The sequence below is a fragment of the Acanthopagrus latus genome, chromosome 4 (assembly GCF_904848185.1).
Source record: "Acanthopagrus latus isolate v.2019 chromosome 4, fAcaLat1.1, whole genome shotgun sequence".
In the NCBI taxonomy this organism is placed as follows: domain Eukaryota; kingdom Metazoa; phylum Chordata; class Actinopteri; order Spariformes; family Sparidae; genus Acanthopagrus; species Acanthopagrus latus.
The window spans coordinates 19,487,303-19,509,429 of NC_051042.1; the positions used below are offsets into that span (position 1 = coordinate 19,487,303).

The 22,127-nt window shown below is 41.5% G+C and overlaps 1 protein-coding gene across 2 annotated transcripts in view; it reads right to left on the reverse strand.

Moving 5' to 3' along the window:
• Positions 1–22,127, reverse strand: part of apba2b (amyloid beta (A4) precursor protein-binding, family A, member 2b) — a 68,994-nt gene that overhangs the window by 19,368 nt on the left and 27,499 nt on the right. For both annotated transcript variants that reach the window (XM_037094494.1, XM_037094495.1), the window contains exons 3-7: positions 11,293–11,784; positions 8,502–9,556; positions 5,108–5,188; positions 3,656–3,695; positions 2,971–3,116 (exon numbers count right to left, since the gene is read on the reverse strand). In XM_037094494.1, coding sequence (XP_036950389.1) covers positions 2,971–3,116; positions 3,656–3,695; positions 5,108–5,188; positions 8,502–9,556; positions 11,293–11,764 — 1,794 coding nt within the window. In that variant the 5' untranslated portion in view covers positions 11,765–11,784. The remainder of the gene's footprint in view (positions 1–2,970; positions 3,117–3,655; positions 3,696–5,107; positions 5,189–8,501; positions 9,557–11,292; positions 11,785–22,127) is intronic.

Here is a 22,127-nt window from a genome sequence, read left to right on the forward strand (position 1 = left end):
CCACCACATATAAACAAAGTAAAACAGTATGATACTGAACTGTCCCTCAAGGTCAGCTTGTTCATTCAGACATGAAGACAAAGAAAGTTTTTTTAATTTAGTTTGTTTTGGCATTTCTCTTCTGATCGAAAAGTTTATTCCACAAAAGTACACAGTGCACCTTTAACGCTCTCTGTCTGCACAATTGCACTCAGGTGTATCCATGTCACCGGTGACATTACAGCACGCAACTTTCTAAAACTAGACCACTAGACGGGAGGTCATCTAATATTTAGAAACACAGCCCAGCTTGTGATCACATGAGAGGGAGATAAAAGAGACTGGAGTCTGGGTAGCAACTCTGCACCAGCGCTGCATGATGTCATCAAGTCACGAAACCATGCACTTTGATTTCGAGTCCATGACTAAGAAATGTAAACAAGCTAAAAAGTCTCCTCCTGAAACTTTGAGTATTGACTTTTGAGAAGTTGGACACTTGCACTTGGGCAGAGCAGCAGTGATGAACGGACCAGTCAAGCTAATGAAAAAGAGCATGAGGCCGGCTCCTCGACGCCGCTCTGGTACCATCCACAGTATTTCTCTGAAACTGCACTGGAATATCCTCATCGCGTCGACATTAGTGAGCAGGAGGGAGAGTGTCAACAAGGGAAATATAAGGTTCACAAGCCAGCAGTCCCATTATCCAGCCAGCTGTGGCAAACACACCCTGCGGCCCAATCTGGCCAAGTTCTTTAGCTGCCCTACAAGACCACTCATGCCTAATATATGTATATAATGTTGGGTTCTAGACACCATTAGCACTCTGTCCTTGTACATTTCATTAAGGGCAAAATAGACAAAACAAAAAAATACCTCATGAACTATTAAGTACAAATACAAAAAAATCAAACAATATACTGAAATGGCAGGGTTACATTTGTTTGCTTGAGTTTGGGGAAATGCATATAACTTCCCCTTCACAGATGTCCACGAAGGCGAGAAATTAATTCAGATACTGTATGACAAATATGATCAAACATGCAGCACTAGCCCCGTGAAGGCACTGGACATATTTCCTGCTGGGCCTCTGTGTATATTGAGAAGCCTAAATAACAACAAGTTGACTGTAACATTATGCCAGCTCCTCCGGGGAGAAGAATGAGAACTGCAGCCATACCAGCAGCACTGATCGGATGCTGTCTCCAGGGATGTGATCAAACACATCTCAACAACACTTCTGAGAGGCTGCAATAACTTAGAGGGGAATAGGCTCTCATATGGCTGTTTCCATGACAAGGGTTTTTTCTAAGAAGCAAAGGACATTTCTTGTTGCTCAAAACCACAATTTAAATGTATTTTCTGGTCCAGTCCTGACTCTGGTGGTAATCCTTTTCGATGACTGAGGAACTACTGGGGGATGAGTTTTCTCTGCTGTCACTGAATGAACATCAAGGGAGCTACAACTTGTGCAAACCATGAATTCTTACAGTAAGAAAGTATTAGAGATATCAGTTAATCTTTACTGATGTTAAATACCAATTTATAGTATGAAGTTGACTTCCCAACTTGCAGTGGCAACACTGTGCGACTGCAAATCAAAAAACAAAACAAAGCAATTGTTTTTAAATCAATTATTTGAATTTTTTAAAAAAAATATTCTTCAGACTCAATTTAGGACAGCACAGAGTGACTAGTACAAAACAGTTCCAAGAATTATGGGACCAGAAGAAAAACACTCATAAAATAAAAGTACTTTCCACCTCCTCTGAAGAAATAGAATTAGAGGCTATGGTGTTGTTAGAAATGCTATTTTCAGACACAAAGAAACAACAACACAGAGTCCTTTGATGTTTGAGTTTGGTGTAATAAATTGATAAAAAGGGAACTGCAACGATGACAATCCTCTCTTTTAAGGTTATTTCTTTTCAACCTCCATGAAACAACAAAGTAAGTTTGGATTTTCTTGTTCCCTCTCCTTGTTCTTTCATCAGCACTCCCTCTCTCTCATTCATCCACTAGCTCTCTCAACTGCAGCTGTCTCTTGTTTGCTTGCTGCGCTCACTCTTTTTGAGCTTGTGGGAAAAACAACAACAGAGCTTTGTTTATAATGTTAGCAAAGTATGAAGACATATCCACCCGACATCCTTATTTTAATACGTTGCGCCTTGCACAACTTTTCAAAGCTGCAATATCTGTTTGAATAATCAGTGACATTTTGTCCAGTCCATCCCAGTAGTTCTGAATCATCATAAGGTCTACAGTAGGTGACACCAGTTTTACAACTGGAACTCAGTTTAATTCTAAATTCAGGTGAAGTTCTAGTATCTTTAAGGGCTGTTGGATCCCTGGAAAACTTCCTGTAGTTGAAAATGACTGTAGCTGTGTTTCCACTCAAAGTACTCAAAGGAACTTTTTTTGATGCGTGAAGATTAAAAAAAAATCATCTTACGCATGGCCATGGTTATTCAAACATGTAATTTTTGCATGTGACTTTGCAATGATGATGTGATATAAAGTGATGGACAGGTATCATTATTTGTGCGTTATTGTATTTTGTTGATGTAGCAAAGCACAATGACCAAAGACTGGCTTGTTGCTGCAGATTTTTAAAAAATGGTGGCTGAAATAAAATGATGCAAGTGCTGATCAATCAGAAATGTTCTGGAAGCTCAATCCCCAAAGTTACTGTACTTTTGGAAGGTAATCCTTTTGCTAAGTAAAATACTGTCCCTGCAACGTTAGAATTTAGACTCTGGTCCCTGAAGTGGAAACACAGGGTCGATCCAAATATTCCTAGCTCCTTCTTGAAGTTTGTGCCTGGGACTTTTTTGGTCAACTCCTCCAGATGGAAAACAGCAGAACTGCAAACACGCATCCAGCTGAGTGATTAAAAGAATGGATATGGATTCCTTTAGGCCAAAAACACAGTGTGTGTTTGTTTTTATGTGTGAGTCAGTGTGGCTGGGTGTGTGTGGGTGTGTTTTTGAGTACCTTGACCCTGCTGACAGCCTCCTGGGCCTGCATCATGCGAATGTTCTTGGAGGGATTCCTCTCAGACAGCAGCTGAGTGGAGCCCAGGTAGTTAGCAGCAAAGATAATTCCATCAATCAGGTCTTCTGGTTCACAGGGTCCTGGGACTGGGCCAGGAAGAAGCAGAGAGGATGGTGATTAACGGTGAGATGAGGGGAAGGACAGAGTGCAGTAAGACTGAAAGGGTCAAGTGTGCAGTAGGGAGGGTATAGTAATCATTGCAGTCAGCATGCTGTGTGAAGAAATGAAGCCAAACACTGTTGCTCTGGAGATGGAGAGATGGAGATAACAGGCTGGGTGGGATAAAGCAGTGAGATGGCCACTGGCTGCGAGCTGACGGAGGTTCAGTGCTGGTGGGAGGCTGAGGCTCGGATTAATCTGTGTCTGTGAAATGTAGATGTGGACTCTCTGACACCCACTCGGGGACACAATGTGCTGTCATGATCTGAAGGAGCAGACAGGCAGCAAAGGCCCTCGCACATTACTGGGCCAAGCATCTGCCCAGAGGCAGGGAAAGAGCACTTGAAGAGTTATATCAGGGCCCGTGATGTGACAGACTGGAGGCAAAATAATACCTGGAATGGTTCCATGCAATTACAATGTTTTGATTTCATCACCAAACGGGTGTGAAGACGGATTCACTCACCATCGACGAAGCTGGGAAACGATGCAACCTTCTTTGTGGGCTGGAAGACAACAACAGGATATGACAGATAAATCATTGTGAATAGATTTACAGTCAATTAAGCTTGTTTCTTCAATCTCAGATAAAACAGAGAAACCTTCATGTTTCACTCCGTTTGTAAATGTTGTCAACTGTTACACTCGTCTGCTTTTCTTATTGTACTGTGCACGTATCAGTTCATGGAATCGAGCAGAAAATCCTTTACATTTAATTTCAAAGAGCACCTGCTCACAGTTTTGACATGATGCGTAGGGGAGTCTGTTAAGAATCGGAAAACAAAGATGAAGAGAAAATCTTCAAGGTAAACGAACATCCAACACTCACTCACAAAAACCCTTCTGTCTTTTATTGACACAGTCAGAGAGAGTAAATCTGATTGCTGTTTACATCAGTGATGATAAAACTGATTGTGACTGGTGTCTGACTTTCCACAAACAAGTAAGCTGACCGTCCTATCGTGCGAGGCATGATGCACATCTGCTATACTGGCTGGTAGTTGCTTTTCAGTTGCAAACTGCCATGAAAAAATTGTGTCTTCCTTTAGCATGTAAATAACTGACACCAGAGATGGAAATCAATCTTTTTCACATAGTTTCAAAGATTGATAACACATTTAGCACTGATTTTTGAAAAATATTGTCCTATATGGACACATAAAACATATAAATGGGTTTATTTGAAAGGGGCAGAGTGTATGATTGAAAACAAGGCAAGAACCTCATCAGAATAATTATAAATGACTCTTTTAATCTATGTAGAAATATTCCCATTGATGATTTTGCTGAGAAAAGTTGTCATAAATATTCAGACATTTCTCTTATTTGCACCCCATTCACACAATTACATCCATTTAAACCGGAATACTTCTAATGCTACAGTATTTACACCTTGCTCAAGAGCACTACAAAAGTGGGTGTGGATAGAGCATCAAGTCTTAGTCATCCACCTCATTCAAGTTGCTGTGGGAGGTGGAGGAGTGATGAGGAAGCACAAAGAGTTGGTTGCACAAAGAGAGAGATAGCTGTGAATATTGAGGTGATTCATGAGATTCAAACACTCATCGCCCGGGATCTATTGGATCATCGAACCTGCTCTCTACAATCAGAAAGTGCACTCAGCCCACCGACAGGGAGGTGTGGTTGGAGGCTGCACAGGAAGCCTCCGCTGCAGACATCTCAGTGAAAAATGGCTCTCATAAAACCACAAGCAGACACACTGCTCAATTACGACAACGCTCTCGCGCCGCAAGCTGAGGACATAAGCTGAGGTTGTAATTACACAATTACTAATTTACTCAGTCACACACACATGCAAGAACACACACAAACAACATCTTCTGTCTAAATGACCTTGCAACAGATCTAAAGGCTGATGGAGGAAAACACTGCGACACAACATCCAGCAGCATCTTACCTCTGGTACATTGTTGTTCTCCAGGGGAACGTTGAGGTCGGAGCGCTGCTGTTTTCTGGGTTGCTCTGCACCATTGCTCACCTGGTGGGTCAACACAGAAGTACAGGTGCAACCAGATAGGAATTAGGATATAATAAAAGTGAAAATCAAGAGAGTAATATTGAAAAAGCTCAAAGTGAAACTTTTTGTTTCGGTTTCTGAGGTTCAAGTGTGAGGAAAAGTCACATGTGGGAGGGTTTTAATGCATAGGTAGACCTGCTGTGAACACAATGTGTATAAGAGCCCTGCACTATCTAATAATAACAAAGATTAAGTTTTAACCTAAAAAATAAAGTCAATCATCTTAAGAGTGAAGCATTCTTTTGATCAAGCTGCTGTAAACTGAAACATGATTAAGTTCTGTCTTCTACTTGTCCTTCAGCCAGCTCTTTCTTCTGTCTTATCTCACATCAAATATATAGACATATACAGCACACCCAGCATATAATCACACAGAGGGAGGATTACATTTATTCCCCTGGATATCCATCCTTCAGTCCACCACTGCTCATTAACATTCATTTGTGTTACTGGCTGAAATGAAAACCTCCTGCCTTGATGTGGTGGTGAGGAACTGAAATCCGGAGGAACGGTCCATGCTGTTGTGCATGTGGAATTGAAATTAATTACCACAAACATGACATTAGTGGCCTCATTTGCAAAACGAGAGCTAACTTAAAGTCCTGATCAGTATTCATGCTGCACAACTCTGTAGTGCAAACAACCATTAAATTAATGAGATTCGTGTTGCTGTTTGGTGAGATGTTTAACTGTCATGTTCTACAAAACTACATTCATGCACAGAATCCAGGGTGAATTCAGTCAAACCCTGCACATGCCTTCACCTGCATGAAAAGCACTTTCATGAGGTGTAGGGATAACTGAAACAAATAGTTCCTGACAGGGAGGAACATTTCAGGAAATCTTTCATATCATAGCTTTAAATATATAATTGCTATGGACATACGGCAATCTAATAATTATACATGTTTAGCTTTAAACAGAATCATAATAATAGGCACACACTGGCTTTTAACAGATTGTAAGTGGTCTTAAATAGTGAAGAAATAAAGAAGCATTCCATCCCAAAAAAAAAACAAATTCAAGTAAAAAGGAAAACATTTAATTGAAAATACTGGCTATTATAGGAAAACAGAGCCTAAATGTTAATGCTGGTATAACATTTGACCATCGTCTCATTGGTGATTATGTCACAAATAACTTTGATAACATTTAAATGTTAAAACGTGCAGCATGTAAAGCATGTGCAGCGTGTAAAACAACTTTCCTCACACTAACATAATGTATCTGTAGATGACCTCAAACTGTTCCAGCTCTTGAAGCATTATCTTCTGGCACCACACTGTGCAGCAAAGCTCTTTTCAAATTCATTGTTATTCTGGTTTATTCAAGGGTCATGTAGAAGTGGTGTGCCGAGAACATTTCATTTGTTAACAAAGGTCAGAACGACCAAATCATGTCAGTGTGTCTGGGACTCATCTGAATCTGCGGTGTACTGTACATTCTTCCAATTTAATCTAGTGTCTGACCCAGTTCTGTGCTACAAATGAGCTCCACAGTGTATGTAGGAGCACATGTGCGCACTGTGGAGCAGGTGTGTATCAGCATGCTGCCCACAGGAGACTATCTCTGTTCTCCTTTTACCATCTGACTTTTAAAAGATGGGGGAGCTCTGCGTGTGTTTGAGCCCATCGATGTGTCTGTGCAGTGTATGCGCGTTTATCCAGATCTGTGACAGGGAGCGAGATGGGGTGGGGGGGCATCTCAAGGTAACATGGGGGAGGGTAAACGCTCAGAGGAACGATGAGGCAATGAGGAACACGTCACCTATAACTCATCTCCAACTCCTCACCACAGAGCTCTTAACTTATATGAGGTAGCAACATTATTTGCACGTTTTCTGCAAAGACTCTGACCATATTCGCATTGTTCTGTTGTTACTGCTTTCCATCTGTGTGCCTTTTGAACACAACAGAAATTAAGATTTCTACAAGATACGCCAGGAAATTGAACTAGTCTTGAATTGAAAAAAAAAAAAAAAAAAACACTGAACATTTTTCACAAGTATTTAATTTACTGCCTAAGAAAAAAAAATTACAGTATGAAAAGCAAAGATGTGAAAAATAACCCAGATGATGGCTGCCTCAGTTTCAGGCTCCCTCTATTGTCTGTCTTGGCTCACTGTCACATACTGCCAGGGCTTACTGGGGCTCTTGAACAGAACACGGCCTTTGCTAATGTGATGATTAACACCTGTGCTTTTTTCCAAGGAAAAAACATCCAATACGCAAAGGCCTGATAGCTTGAAATGTAGTACAGTAATCATTTCTGAATAGAAATCTGCAGGAATTTTAAATTGCTGCCTTAATACAACGTAACAAAAAAAAAATGGTTATCAACACATTTTAACAAAAGGCAAAATGTTTATTCAAGTTTTGCTGCTAATATAACTGCAAAATGCACCTTCTGGCTGAAGCCTGGTGAATGTGCTCTGTGCATGCAGGTATTTGTATTTGTATATTATATTGTATACTTAAATGTGTAAATGTGCAACTTTTGATCATTTTGATGTTTGGAAGGAAAGAGTGGACTGTATCTTTTAGCAGTTTGCCAGAAAGAGAGCGCCTCACTCCCAAGCATCTGGCTCATCACCTCGCTTCATTCTTATATCATTTTTACATGCATGAAGATTTTTCAAGGTGTGTAAACCCACCAAAAACGGATGATTGACTCCTTTCTCACTACAACTAGATGAGTTTGCATGTCCGTTTTTTGTTCTGGTGTGTTATATTTGGCTTCACAAGCAGGAAACAGCTAAAAGTTGCATTGAGGCCAGGGACAATGTTACTATGGTTACTAATTTTTTACTACTTCAGTCTCTTTTTCAAACCCAACGCCAACTGAACAACAGTCAAGCACTGTTCGAAAGAAAGTCAGCAAACTATTTACATCATAGCATCACGCCACAAAAAGGTTTCAGGTGTCATGTTTCTATCATTGCTGATCGAGGGTGGAGCCGATGAATCCCTGTGACCTTTACAATCATTAACCTGTTGAAGAGTGCCAATTGTCCCCTTCACAGAAGACAAAAGACACATGTAACCGTGTTTTTTTTTCAGTGTGAAAGAGGTTTCTAACATGTAGCTAGCTTTGTAATGGTAAATGACAAAATGACTATTTTTCTAAAACTATCAATCTCTTTTTATGGACTGAAATTACTCTCTCTTACTCTTACTCTCTTTTCTTGCTTGGTTTTGTATTCCCTGCTGAGTTGGTTTTATCTTCATGTTTCAAAACAAGGATGCAGGTACATACTTGTAAAAAAACAGCTCACCTGCTCCTGTGTCCACCTCTGCCTGTCTTCAGGGGAGCGTGGATGTGCCTTGACCCCCCTCTGGAGGTCAGGGTTGTTGTGATGCATGGAGGGCAGGTTCAGGGACTTGGGCCTGCTGTCGTGACGATGGTGAGCTGGTGGGTAGGGTATAGCGTCAGGCTTGGGATGAGGGTAGTCACTTGGTGCAGGGTCCTGCGCCAGCTCCTCTGGGCTTTGGTCAGTGCCACTGCTTAGACTCCCCATGCTCATACTCATCTTGATCTCTGCAACAATTTGGTCAATGTCCTCCTCCGCCTCCTCCCCCGTCTCCCCCTCAACCACAAGCACCTTACGGCTACGGTAAGGAGATGCCCGCACTGAATTCCCATTGTCCTCTGGCGCATAGTAGTCTCCAGTGTAGGCCCTGCCATGTCTGTCCTCCTCCTCACCTTCATCATCTTCTTCCTCATTAGGACAGTACTCCTCGCTCTCTGCCTCCTCCTCATCCTCTCGGGTGTGCAGGGTGTCTTGCAGGGAGGGCTGGTGGTGGTGGAGATGGTGATGGTGATGATCCAGGATGGGTTCTGGTCTCCCGTTGTATATCTGCTCATCGGGGTCTTGCTCCACCACCTCACAGCGAACCTCCCCCTCTCCCTCAGCCCACTCCTCCACGCCGTGCCTCTCTCGTCCTGCCCACTGCTCCTGCCTGACCTGGCCCTCCTCTCTCCACTCCTCCCTTGCCTCCTCATCTCCCTCTCTCCACTCTTCCCTCACCTCTTCCTCCTCTTCTCTCCACTCCTCCTGCACTGCCCCCTCTCCTTCCTCATCTTCCACCCATTCATCCTCTCGCACCTCCCCCTCAACCTCCCCCTCCTCGACCCAACCTTCCACGGCCTCCTGGCATTCGTCAGTGTGTGCTCCGGCTGGCTGCATGCTGCCAGCGCAGTCCCCCTGGCTGTGGTTGTGGCTGTGGTTGCAGTCTCCCTGGCTGCTGCAGTCCATACCTTCCAGGTAGCTGTCATCCTCTGGGCAGTAGCGGATGTAGTAAGTCACACCTTCATCCTCTTCTGCCAGCCCTGCAGAGAATAATGATCAACACAGATGTGTTTCTTAATATCTGAGGCCTCTTCTCTAAAATCCAAACAAGCATTGAAATACGTGTGTCTGATGGTTCTAGCCTCCACATTTAGTGCCCGGCAAGGCCCTGGACAGGCTCCAAAAGTGCAAAACTCAAAACTCATCTGGCAGGGTTCTCACCCACACCAGACCTTGGCAGCACATCACCCTTACCCTTATTGAGCTCCACTGGCTCCCCATTAAGTCCCGCATCGACTACAAAATCTCCTTCTGACCTATAAATCCCTCCATGCCCTTGTCCCCGAGTACCTAGCGGACCTCCTCCACTGCTATAACCCATCCCAGGAGCTGCGGTCCTCAGATTCTGGCTTTTTTTCCACTCCCCAACCTGTAGAACTCTCTCCCTTCTATAATCCACAGTGGTTCATCTCTGGAGACCTTAAAAAAACTCCTGAAGCACCACCTGTGCACCAAGGCCTACGACCTCAGTTAACTCTGTCTACCCTGCAATAATCTATCCTACTCTGTCATCCGACCAGCCATCCCTCTTTCTGACTTCAGCTCCTACTTCCTTATTATTCTTTTCGGAGCCATCCGTACTGTAAAGCATTCTTGGGTCTCTTAAACGGTGCTACATAAAACCAAGATATTGTCATCATATTATCATAATCACTATTCAAATATCTGTCATGATAATTGCAATATGATCTATTATCATATCATGCAGCCCTGATCATTACAATCCCATAAGATTCCTATGCTATGGAAATGTTGTTTATTACTCCAGTAAATAGGATGAGCCTTAGATTTGACTTAGCAACAGGAGATACTTTTAGTCTGCTTAGCTTAGAGAACCCTCTGGCTCAGCTATTAGCAAGATGCTACATGATTTGTGTACAGCTGACAAACAGTGAAAGTAATTCAACAGTATGTTTAACAGCAAGGTTACCAAACTAGCCAGCCATGTCACTGTCCTCAAATCAATAAAGATTTTTCTATGATCAAATGATTGGCCATGTGGCCTCACGTAATGACATGAATAGCAAAGGGAATGTGTGATAATTGCTTATATAAAGTATTGATATGTTCATAGGGATAGTTTATGCAGCATCTCAGCTCTTCTTTTACATGTGCCATCCTGTGGTTTTCAAAGGATGATGTGACTACGCTTAGTGTTGTTGTTACCTATTTTAGATACAGGCTAAACGTATTAATTTAGAGAAGTAAACTCACAGTTTCACTGCAACTACTGGTGTTCATATATAAGGCATTTATTGACACCCTGCAGCCAATCAGAACCATAGTATCATGGTATATTAAATTAAATACAGCCGGATAACACTGATAAACAAGATTTCAAAGTTTATTTCCATGTGGAACTTTAGTCTTTATATGGGAAAAATGTTTGAACTTGGGTGCCAAATTACACCCTTGCTTGAATGCAGAAATCAAAGGGACTCCCATATGCACCAGTGGCAGAGCCAACATTTTAGCACCTGAATGACAGTTCACTGTTTGTATTTCTCAGCTTCTCTGTGTGTGCTTCACATACTTTTTCAATTTACATTTTACCTTACTTTTATTCATTATTGTTGTCTGCCTTCACATTTGATCAAACAGAAATGGATCGAGAATCAATAATGTAAGAATGATTAACGGAGGGGCAACGATAAAATCTTCCTGATAATTCCTGATAATATACAAAGATTTATCATCCACATGATTAACATCATACCGTCATCATAATCCTCCTCGTCATCTGAGGTGTTGTTAATGTAATCAGAGCTGGAGTCATCATCCAGGCTGTCAGCGCCACCGTGGAAGTCTGCCTGGTCGTGGTCATTTTGTTCATGTTCTGGCGTGGAGGGAGTTGCTGGCCGCTGATCCTCCAGTTCTGCGTCTGCTTGGTTGGTGTACAGCTTCACTTCAACCTCTGCATCTGCATCCGCCTCTGGATGGCTGTGACTCACGTCTTGAGACTTGGAGGAAGAGTATTGTGCCTTGCAAGAATGGGGTTGGGGTTTCGGCTCACGCGAGGACTCTTTGGGGTAGCGGACTGGGCGTTGCCGGGGCGGGAGGACTTTCAGATCACATGACTCTGGAGGATGAGGGTTGGGACAGGAGGCGGGGCCTGGAGCAGCCATACTGTTTCCTCCGCTGGTCCCCGGCCTCTTCCTATGAGCCATGTTCGGCGGCTTACTGGCCATGCATTGTTATCAGTTCGATCCTAGGAGACAGATAAAGATGCAGGGGAACGGTGTTAGGGCAAAATCAGATGTTAACTGTTAATCTACCCACGCAAGAGCTGCAAGTGCACTGAGGAACATACTGCAATGTAACAGAATCAAATAACGTTCAAGGTTAAAGCTGCTGCTTTTAAGACAAGTGGAACTTTGTGTTTGTTTGATACATATGACCCTTTATCAAAATGGCAATAGACTCCATTTATCAAACACACACACAGAAAGTACACCCTTATAAACATAGTCCTCCATTCATCTTCTCACTCTCCTTCTTCACTTTACCTATATCTATAACATATTCAGTTCCAGACTAACCAATCTTTTCTTGTTATTGAGCACAACAGCCTCAATTTACTTTAGCCACATTCAGAGCAACACTTTTGTGCTTACTTAGCAAAACTTTGGCTTCAAATACACAACAGTGGACTTAATATATCACTGAGGCTCAGCTTGAGAACAATAGACACAAAGAGCAGAGTCTTTCTAAGAAGACCCCCTCTACATAAACCTAATGGGACACTGCCAGAGAAAGAATCAATAGTTAAATCAAGGTCATCTTCACAAAGGTGCTGCACATGTGCCCTGATACCACTAGGCCTACAGATGTCGGTGAAGACTTTATTGATCCTTCAGTGACTTACCGGCTGAGAATGGTCAACCTGGGAGACAATAAAGTCTCTTTCCGACAAGACCTGGCTAAGTAGCGCAGGTGAAAAGACAAAGCAAATTATTTCATTCTGTGGTGAGGAAGTAGCCAGCCAGCTAGCACAGAACTTAAATCCCAAATGTACACATTTGCTAAAACCATAAAAAACCATAAAGCTGCTTCAGTGTGGCCTGATGTGCTGAAACTATTTTTTATCATCAAAAATCAGTAACTAAACCATATCCAGTCTTTTAAAATCTACACCATCCAGTTAGATAAACAACAAGGTACTGTAGCATTGGTTATATTAAAATGCAGACCAACCAGCAGGCTGTGGATCCGTGTCTGTGACAAGAACAGATAGAAATAAAGTAATAGGCTTACTTTCCCTGATACCAAAACAGATATTATTAAAAAAGGTACACAAACAAGATAAAGGTATCCTACAAATCATGAATAAATCCTATTACAGACATACAAAAGAAGGAACACAAACACAAGCCAGCATCAACACACAAACAAACAGAGCCAAGGATTACAGCAATAAGAGCGCATTACTATTTTTTGCAATGCATTTTAACAACCAACAACAAAAGTTCAGAGTATGTGTTCCAGTTTGTTGTTATCCCCGCTCTGTTGTGCCGTGCAGTTGCCATGACCAAGTGCCCACAGAGGGGTGTTGCCGCTTATTTCCCCATACTTTCCTTCACAATAATTACATTTTCCACTGCCAGTGATTACACTGGTTAATTAACTCCACACAACCTGCCACAAACACATCCGTGCTGAAACACAAACACACACACATACAGTAAAGAGCACACACGGACACAGTTGGTTGCTCCACAGGTAGCCAAGTCAGGGGACAAAGATTACATGTGCACACAAAGCACATGCACTGGGCTCTTGCGGCTGTTTGGCACCTAACTGTATAAATAAATATAGACACTTGTCTAGAGGTTACTCATCATGTAGTATTTGTAAATGCATACAGACACATGTTCTGTACACCTGATGATATATAGCAACTTGTACGTCCAATGAAGCAATTTTGTGCATCATTTAAAACAGCTCATAAAAAGGTTTTCTATTCAAATGTTTTATGCCTTCAAAATGACCCCAGCTTATTAATGTCTGAGAAACCATGCAGTGACTGTCTTACCTGAGCTCCTGAGCTGGGATCTGGTGTACAATAAAACAGGGATCTAGCTGTAACAACGGTCCCATCCTCCCTCCCATCTCTCTTCGCTCCTCCCTTCCCCCACCAGCATCTACGCAGCATGCACCTCCCTGACTCCACCCACCTTCCTTCACATTATATCCCAGCATCCTCCTGCAGAGCCCCTGCCCCGCCTCATCCAATTCCCCAAGGCTGAGGGTAAGGATTGGTAACTATGGGTAACTGCATCCCCTGGGGACTGATACCCTCTGACCTCCTCTTTGTTAGCTTACAACAATCACTGGCCTTATTTTTGTGGTGGAGTGTTGCCTGACTGTTGCCGTGTTTGTTCCATTTCGAGTTTTTGATATTTTTCCTGAGTGTCACCACAACTGCTGTGTAAATCTGGAAATCCTATAATTCCCGGGCCAGGTGGCTTTTATCAAATCTGCTTTGTCTGGCACGTATTTCAGCATTTGATTTGTGTTTATTGATTTGCATGCATTTGTAAATGATTGCAAAACACACAGGGGATCTGTCCCATCTGTTTAGTACCATGAGGACAGATTCTGAATGAATTATAACATATGGTATACACAACTTTGCTTGTAAACACAGAACCTGTCTACATGTCATGAGGCTTGTTTGTACCTTCACTTGTAGAATCTGTTTTTCCCATTTAACAACCAATATATAACCAACAATTTAAGTGTATGCGCACAATCTCAACCTATCCAAAATACAAATACATTTCTCTAAAGATGTTTGCACATTTCTCTCCTTCCTTTTGCATTAATTTTGACCGCATATGAGCGCCACTGCATTTATCATTACCTCACCACAAAATCATAATTGTTATAATTAAGTGGTCCTGATTGCTAAACAAAATACCCATTATTTTACGTGGCAAGTGGATAAAGATGACATTTGTTTTACAGGAACTACTGTAGCTAAGGGTAGGGGGCAGTTTGCACACATACAGCTGCCTATAAACAGGCGCTTAACACCTTTAACAACTGACTGGATGCTCACTGCATTACTCATGAACACTTTTGTTTTGTTTTACTCAGAACAAAAAGATGTACCGCCTTATTTAGGGACTTAGTAATTGCAGGGTAGTTTGTTTAATTCAACTCTATGCATTTGGGACATTCTATCATTTTTATTTTCAGTCTTCTGTTAGCCATCAGTTTCCAGTCAGGCACCACTGAGTCATGTGTGGCCACACAGGTGGCTCAACTCAGCTCGAGACAGCAGCCGTTGCTGCTGAATTGCCACAGGAGGCAGTCGATGAGTGGGGCACGCCTTGCAGAATCAATGATGTCCCCATCTGCAGTTCAGTTTCACTGTATTTTTCTCTTCAACATTTTCTATTCTTCAACAAGCAAAAATCAACAAGGCAGAGAAATGGGACAATGTGATGATTGCCGTTTGCAATTACTTCATCAGACATACGGGACATTGTTCTGTCTCTGTTGTTGTTGGAATCAGGAGTTAGAGCTACAACGATTAGTTGACTGAAAGCAAAATTAGGGGCCGACTGTTTTGATAATCTATTCATCTTTCTGTCATTCTTGTTTCTGTCAAATTGTTAACATTTTTCCTGGTTCAAGCTTCTTAAATGTGAACATTTGTTTCTTTACTGTGTCATTTATTATAACAAATAAAGAATCTTTAAGTTTTGGACTGTTGATTTGACAAAATGATATGGCAGATTAATCAGAATGAATGGAAACAGACTACTGAGTGACTACTTATTTTCAGACAACTGACCAGCAATTGCTCATAAGATATTTTCTCTTATGAACATGCTGTACAGTCAGATGGCTTTGGCTCTGTAGATGTTTGCGGTGTTGAACTGGGGATGTTAAGCAGTTTTTGAAGGCCATTTCAAGTCTTCTGAACTGTCACTTCCTCACACTCTTACTTTAATCTTAAACTAATTTTGAGTTTCTTCCAAGAGTTGTTTTTAAATTGTTCACCATTTTCCATCCATACTGTGCTACTGACAAAGTGCACATGTGTAATTTTAACACACATGCACCTCGCTGTTCTTTGAAAGTTAGACTAATAAACTTAAAATAACTAAACTAAAATAAACTGGTCAGCATCCTAAACCCTAGGCCAGTAGCCACCCTTATTTCACAGCTCCAAAATAAGTCCTTGGTGAAGAGGGAAAGTACTTACATTGTTCTAACTACAGCCTACAAGACTGGTAAACTGACCATAGCTGCACATGTGGGTTTAAAAGATTGTGTATCCGAGTTAGTCTCTCCTGTACAGGTTGTGTCTCTGCCTTCTCTGTAATGAATGCAGGGATATGCTCCAGCCTCATGGGAACCTGAATATAAATGGAGTGCTGGATGAAAATGAATCAATGATTGGTGCAAAAAGAAATCAGAATCCAGCTGGCTCCATCACTGTACACTTCTTTCTATGTCCCACCTGCGCACACACATGGACACACAAAGCATGGGTCTCCCACATAAATGCGCTGAAATGTAGGCACTGATTCAAGCTGTTACCTCCATCACTAAAATAGGCTCGACACACACTGGGAGTACTAACAGCAACACACCAGCCAGGCCGCCTGCAGTATCCCAATTGTCTGCTCTGAGCTGCAGCTGGGGACCACTTGTTCAGGGCTGTCTCCACGGACAGACCTATTCATGTATGCCACAAAGCGCCTCATCTACAGTAAGATAAAGCTTTAAATTACCCGCAGACACTCCTACTCGTTTGACAGACATGTCTTAAACGTGTGTGTGTATGTGTGCCTAAAAGCAGGGCTGAGGAGAGGACAGAGGGCGAGAGAGACAGTTCGAAAGCAGCAGATGGCTCGGTCAGAGTGTGGGCCCCGGGAATACTAATGTCTCTCTGCCTTGAATTCTAAGATATGACCTCTGTTCACGCCAGTGAAATAGAGAGTCAGGCTTCAACAGGGAAGAAGCAAGACGGAACAGATGAGAATGTCTTTTACCCCTCAGAGTGTTAAAGAGCCGTGAAAAAAGAAGATTATCAGACAAAATGTACATGGCTATTCACATCTTCTTTAAATGCAATAAGACAAAAATAAGTATCTCTATTGAATGCATTAGCATCTGAATGAACAATTCAACTGGGGGTGTGGGGACATTCAAATGATGATCAAATTCACCAAGGTGTAACTGACAGTCTCCAACATTCAGGTTAAAACATGACACAGCAATGTCACCTCACCCTTTTTAATGTTTCCCTCCAACAGTGCTTCTTCTACAGACAACAGGGTTTTCCCACCAAGTAATAAGCTTGCGACATCACCCGAAATTGCCTGTACACCAGGTTTTTTACATGAAAAGACTCTCGCTAAAGCAGTGTGGTTATTCACTAACATCTCCTCCTGCTGCAAGTATTTCACTTGTGAAATGTGACATCATTAGTACTTTGAAGTATGCTAGTTACAGGAAATGCACAGACATACAAAAGTACATATATTTGGAAAAGCGGATCAATTTTAAATATGTCAGGGAGTAGTTTTATACAGTCTGTGGGAGTAATGGAATAAGAAAGTTAGATGTTAGATGAAGAGCTGCAGAATGACAGACTGAACACCTTCAGCTTCTAAGTGAGGTAACAAACTCCCTTTTCACTCATTCATATTATTAGATTTAGTTAGCATTGGGTTGAAATCCTAAATATTGCCAAATACACGTTTTTGCCTTTCACTTTGACAACAAATCCTCCATTGTCATCTTGCCATCTTGTCATCTCTCCTCCTTACCAGATATGTCTTCTCTTCTGCTGCCATTGCAAAGCAGATGAGTTTGTAACTGAAGTGTCTGTTTGATAAAGTTTGATTAGAATAGCAAAAGGACAGCAGTGGGCAAGTAATATAATCCATGTATGCTCGACCACCATGTAGGTCTGGTGACACTGATTACAATGGTAGGTCTGCTGCAATACAGTTGAAATTGTATTGGACCACTTCTACATCACTGCAGACAGGTAAGAAGTTAAACCACCAGATGTGAGTACAACGAGATTTTCAGCTGCTATTAAGTTGTTGTTAAGTTTATTGTATACATTTTTTTTCTGAAAACAGGTCGTTGCAATGACATAATTGTGAATATTAGGAGTGTTTTGGATACATTTCCATACATTTACCTACTGCGATAGATCTCAGTATCAAAAACTGAACTTGTGAATATTCTAATATCAATTTCAACCATTTATCACCACCCTTGCCTTTCTTTCATGTTCTCTATCCAAACATGTTTTGTGTTAGAATGAACTGCTGCTCTGCTCTGATCTGAAAGAACATTTCATGTGACAAGCTACAAAAACAGTATTTTGTTTTCTTGCATTACAGACAGGTTTTTGTGTTTCTCATTTTGAGCTCTTGTCCAGTGACTCATTTTTCAATGTGTTTGCTGCAGGCTCAGCTGTGTACTAACAAGAATCATCATTTAACACCAAAAGGCTACTTTATGCGAGTTCCAAGGAGTGAAATAGAAGGAGTGGGAGTGGATGCAGCACTGCAGCTTGACTAAAAATTGGAGCATGATGTTCTGTCCTATTGCAAGTTTGATTCAATACTGACTCCAAGCAGAAGGCAACTGCATATCAGGCAGCAATACCACAGGGGTAAACACCTTTCTGGTAAATACTGTTACCTAGGCTAGCTCAAGCTACTGACTCACAGCTGTCTCCACTGTATTGCTTTTTTACAATACATTTACCCTGCAGTGATATTTTTGCCAAAATAGGAAATTCTGCAGTTTTTTTCTGCATCGTGACTGATCCATTAAAACTTTCATGTTGTCTCTCTCACCTCTCTCTGCTCTTTTTCTGCTGTCTTTAAAAAAAATGTCTACTTTCCTTTCCATCTTTTTTTCAAGGATCTACCCAGATAAAACAGATGATTTTGGCATCCAGTTCTTGACATATGTAACAAAAAAACCTAGTTTGGTTTACCAGTTCGCTCTAAAACACCATGAATTATTTGGTTTAGGATGTTTCAGAACAAATGTTTTCTTTTCGTTTTGCTGGGTGGTATACTTAAAAAACATTTTGAACTGGTTGGTTGAACCAGTGCAAAGTTTAATTCATAAGTCTAGATAGCTAACTACGGTATTTTATTTAGTATTTTATTTTCATAGAATGAGACAACACTTTCAGTATATTCCATGCTTGATCAGAAACGTAATCTGGTGATCTGGTTATCAGAAATATCTTCTTTTATTTCTTTATCAAAGTGACCAGATATAAGCCACTTTTGAAACCCAATATGTTGGCTAAATGAGAATAAAACAAACATATCCTACTTGCAAATCAACACTACTCGGAATGATAAAATCAGTTCTGGTATATTTGGGAGTGTGCTGGTGTGTGTGCATATTGTGGTCTGAATGAATGATTACGCATCATTATTCAGTCTTTGGGGTCTGCTTGCGGCTCATTTTTCACTATGAAAAGGAAGAAAATGAGACCTGTCGGCTGAGTTTAAAGTTAAAAGCTGTCAAACAGATGGAATATGGAGGAGTTCAGTATGAGTTTCCAGAGAGAGGAGAGCGATAATGGAGAGAAAGAATCTTCTCTGTTTCATTTCTTTCAAAGATGGAGACCTGGCTTCCTGCTGCTACTCGGCACACAGGAAATTGCTGTTTCAATTGAAGTGTGCTTTCTGCTCTCTCTCACTCTCTCTCTTTTGCACAGACACACAGACACATTTGTAGAGAAAAATAAGGTCCGAGCATATTTTTTTTTGCCACAAGAGTGCTCATTTACTGGAGGTGTCCCTGTCGTTTAATGAATACAGGGATCATCCAGACACCACACACACACACACACACACACACACACACACACACACACACACACACACACACACACACACACACACACACACACACACACACACACACACGCACTTTAGATTCAGCCTAAACAAAACATCTGACAAAGAATGTCCCAACTGGACATCACATAGCAGGGACTTCCACTACAAGAATTAAAATGTCTAGTAACTATGATGAAAGAAACAAACAAGCAAAATGTGTTTCATGCCCCCCAAAATGTCTGATCTTCACTATACCGTCTTGAATCCTAGCAAAGTTTGAGTCTAATATGAAATAATACTACTGCCAATGAGCAAGGCAAACCTGGTTAGCTATCAAGATTAAAAGCTATTACACCATATGTAATGTAAATATCCTTGCTAAAAGGAATATACATTTTAAGCATACCTTAGTATGTATTTACAATGTGACAGTGTGAACACACACTGTGATACATAGATTTATCAGTGAGGGAGAAGATGTGCTCACTGTGCACTTCAGACATTGAAAAAACACTCATAAGGAAAACATATTAAACAAAACATTAATCACAGCAAACTTATCTTGAGGAGATTTTTAAAACTGCCACATCATCTGTTTTCTGTACATTTTGATAAGAGTGGAAAAAAGCAACCTCTGTAAAATTGCTTTCCGTTGACATCGATGGTTGGAGATATGACCCTTAATCAGACTCCTTCAGCCAAATGATCAGGACAACAAAAAAGGAACTGACACTGTGAGAGGTTCTGTGTCAGTCAGGTTATGAAGCCCGTAGGCATCAACTCTAGATCAAACACTCCATCGACAGATAAGGCCAAGCTCAGCCCTTTTAACTGGACTCTTTCCCACTGCAGCCACCCTCTCTTCTCTACTAGCTGAGGCATAACTGCAATATACCCACTTCCTTATGTACCATCTTGATATTCCCCATCTCCACAGACCAACTGTGCTGAAACGATTGGTTTTTAAAGTCTGTCAAACTAACCTGAAGAGTGATTTCAGGCAATCTGAGAAGAAATCAAAATTTCTGAGATACTATTTATATCTCACTTAAAATTTCCTGAACCATGAAATAATCTGCGTTGCCCTTCACGAAGCAGATATCCATCAACTTTAATAGGGTCAGCTCTGATCACATGATGTTGTAAACATTTAACTGCATGACATTACCCTTACGACACATCCACATCATTTACCACATGTTAATAAATTGTGTAATAACCTGGCCATGCTGAGCTATGCCGCTTGTAAATAAGGAGTAAAGGCACTATCAGAGGGAGACAGAGCGAGAAAATGAGTTTCCTCTCAGCTGTCTCATTGAGATTCAGCGTTTGTTCTCCTTACAGCCTCCCACTCACTTCAGGACGACAACAAGAGAGCGATGCGGGAGACGGGGAGAGAGAAGGAAACCAGAGACTTGGTGAGCAGCGGGAATGGCACAGGACCACAGAACGCATTGCTCGTTCACCCGCCATTCTGCCTGCCAATGTCCATCTTGCCACTCGAAAGCACACCACAGGCACACCCCCCTCCTTCACCCTTGACTGTTACCATGGCAACCCTTTGTTTTCCAGTGCAGTCTCTCAGAGGAGGACTGTCTCAGCCAATCACCAAATAACTCCTTCTAACTGAGCAAACACACAAAGCACGCACACATTACTTGAACAATGCTACTGTGCTAATGTGGACGTTTTAATCTGTTTTGGAAACACAGGAAACAGCAACACTTTTGGTCTCAGCTGTGTTGAGTAAATGTGCCCCCTCACGTCAAATCACAAAGGCAGAGCGAATACAACAGATGGACTCAATTCTTTTAGGGTGGCCCGGCAACATATTATCTACCTTAAGAGACAAAAACAACAAGCCTCCTTACTGATTCACAGTGGTATCAACTTGTATCAAAGATGAAGTCTAAATGGGTGGCCTCCCTTAGAAAAACAAATAAAGACAATATTAGGGCAGAAAAGAAAGGTACACACAAATAGTGTTTTTCTGTTATGCTCATGTTTGTCCTCGAAGGATGGAAATACCTGAACTAGTGTTGGGTAAATGAGTGAAACATCTTAGACAACTGTTGGATGCTAGCTCTTAAATCCACAACAGTTACAAGGCCTTCCCTTTACTCTGCAGAGTCTCAATCTCAACTCAGCAGGTAACTGTTTTATCTGTAGTCTCTGACTGGTGTGATGTTGCAAATAACCACCCAAACTGCTGTACTTATGCAAACGTCAAACCATCATTACTGGTTTAATTAATGTGTTTGTTAGTTTATAACGCAAATCAACAGCCATCACACAGTTCCATGGTAATCTAAGCAAAGACTCAGTGTGTCTGGCCAAGGCGGCAACTGGAGCGCTACCTTTTTAATTACATCATGGGTAGACACACGGTGTGATCACCAACATGATGTGTTGATGAGATTTGTCAGGTTACATTTTATAGTGGTGTTCCCAGGATGTAACAATCTCAACAATATTCTCAAAATATCAGTGTATTTGAGGATCATTAACAGGATCCTGTTCAGCAAGCAAAAGTGAAAATCATAGAGGTAACTGTCATTACCTCCCAACCACCTCTGCAAGTATACAGTCAAATCTTAAAAAAATCAAGCTTCAAAAATAATCAAGAACTAATCTCAATTTTGTCTGTGATTGGTGCCACACAGTTTTGCTTTCTGTTGTATTGTCTTTCTATCATGTTGTCTGA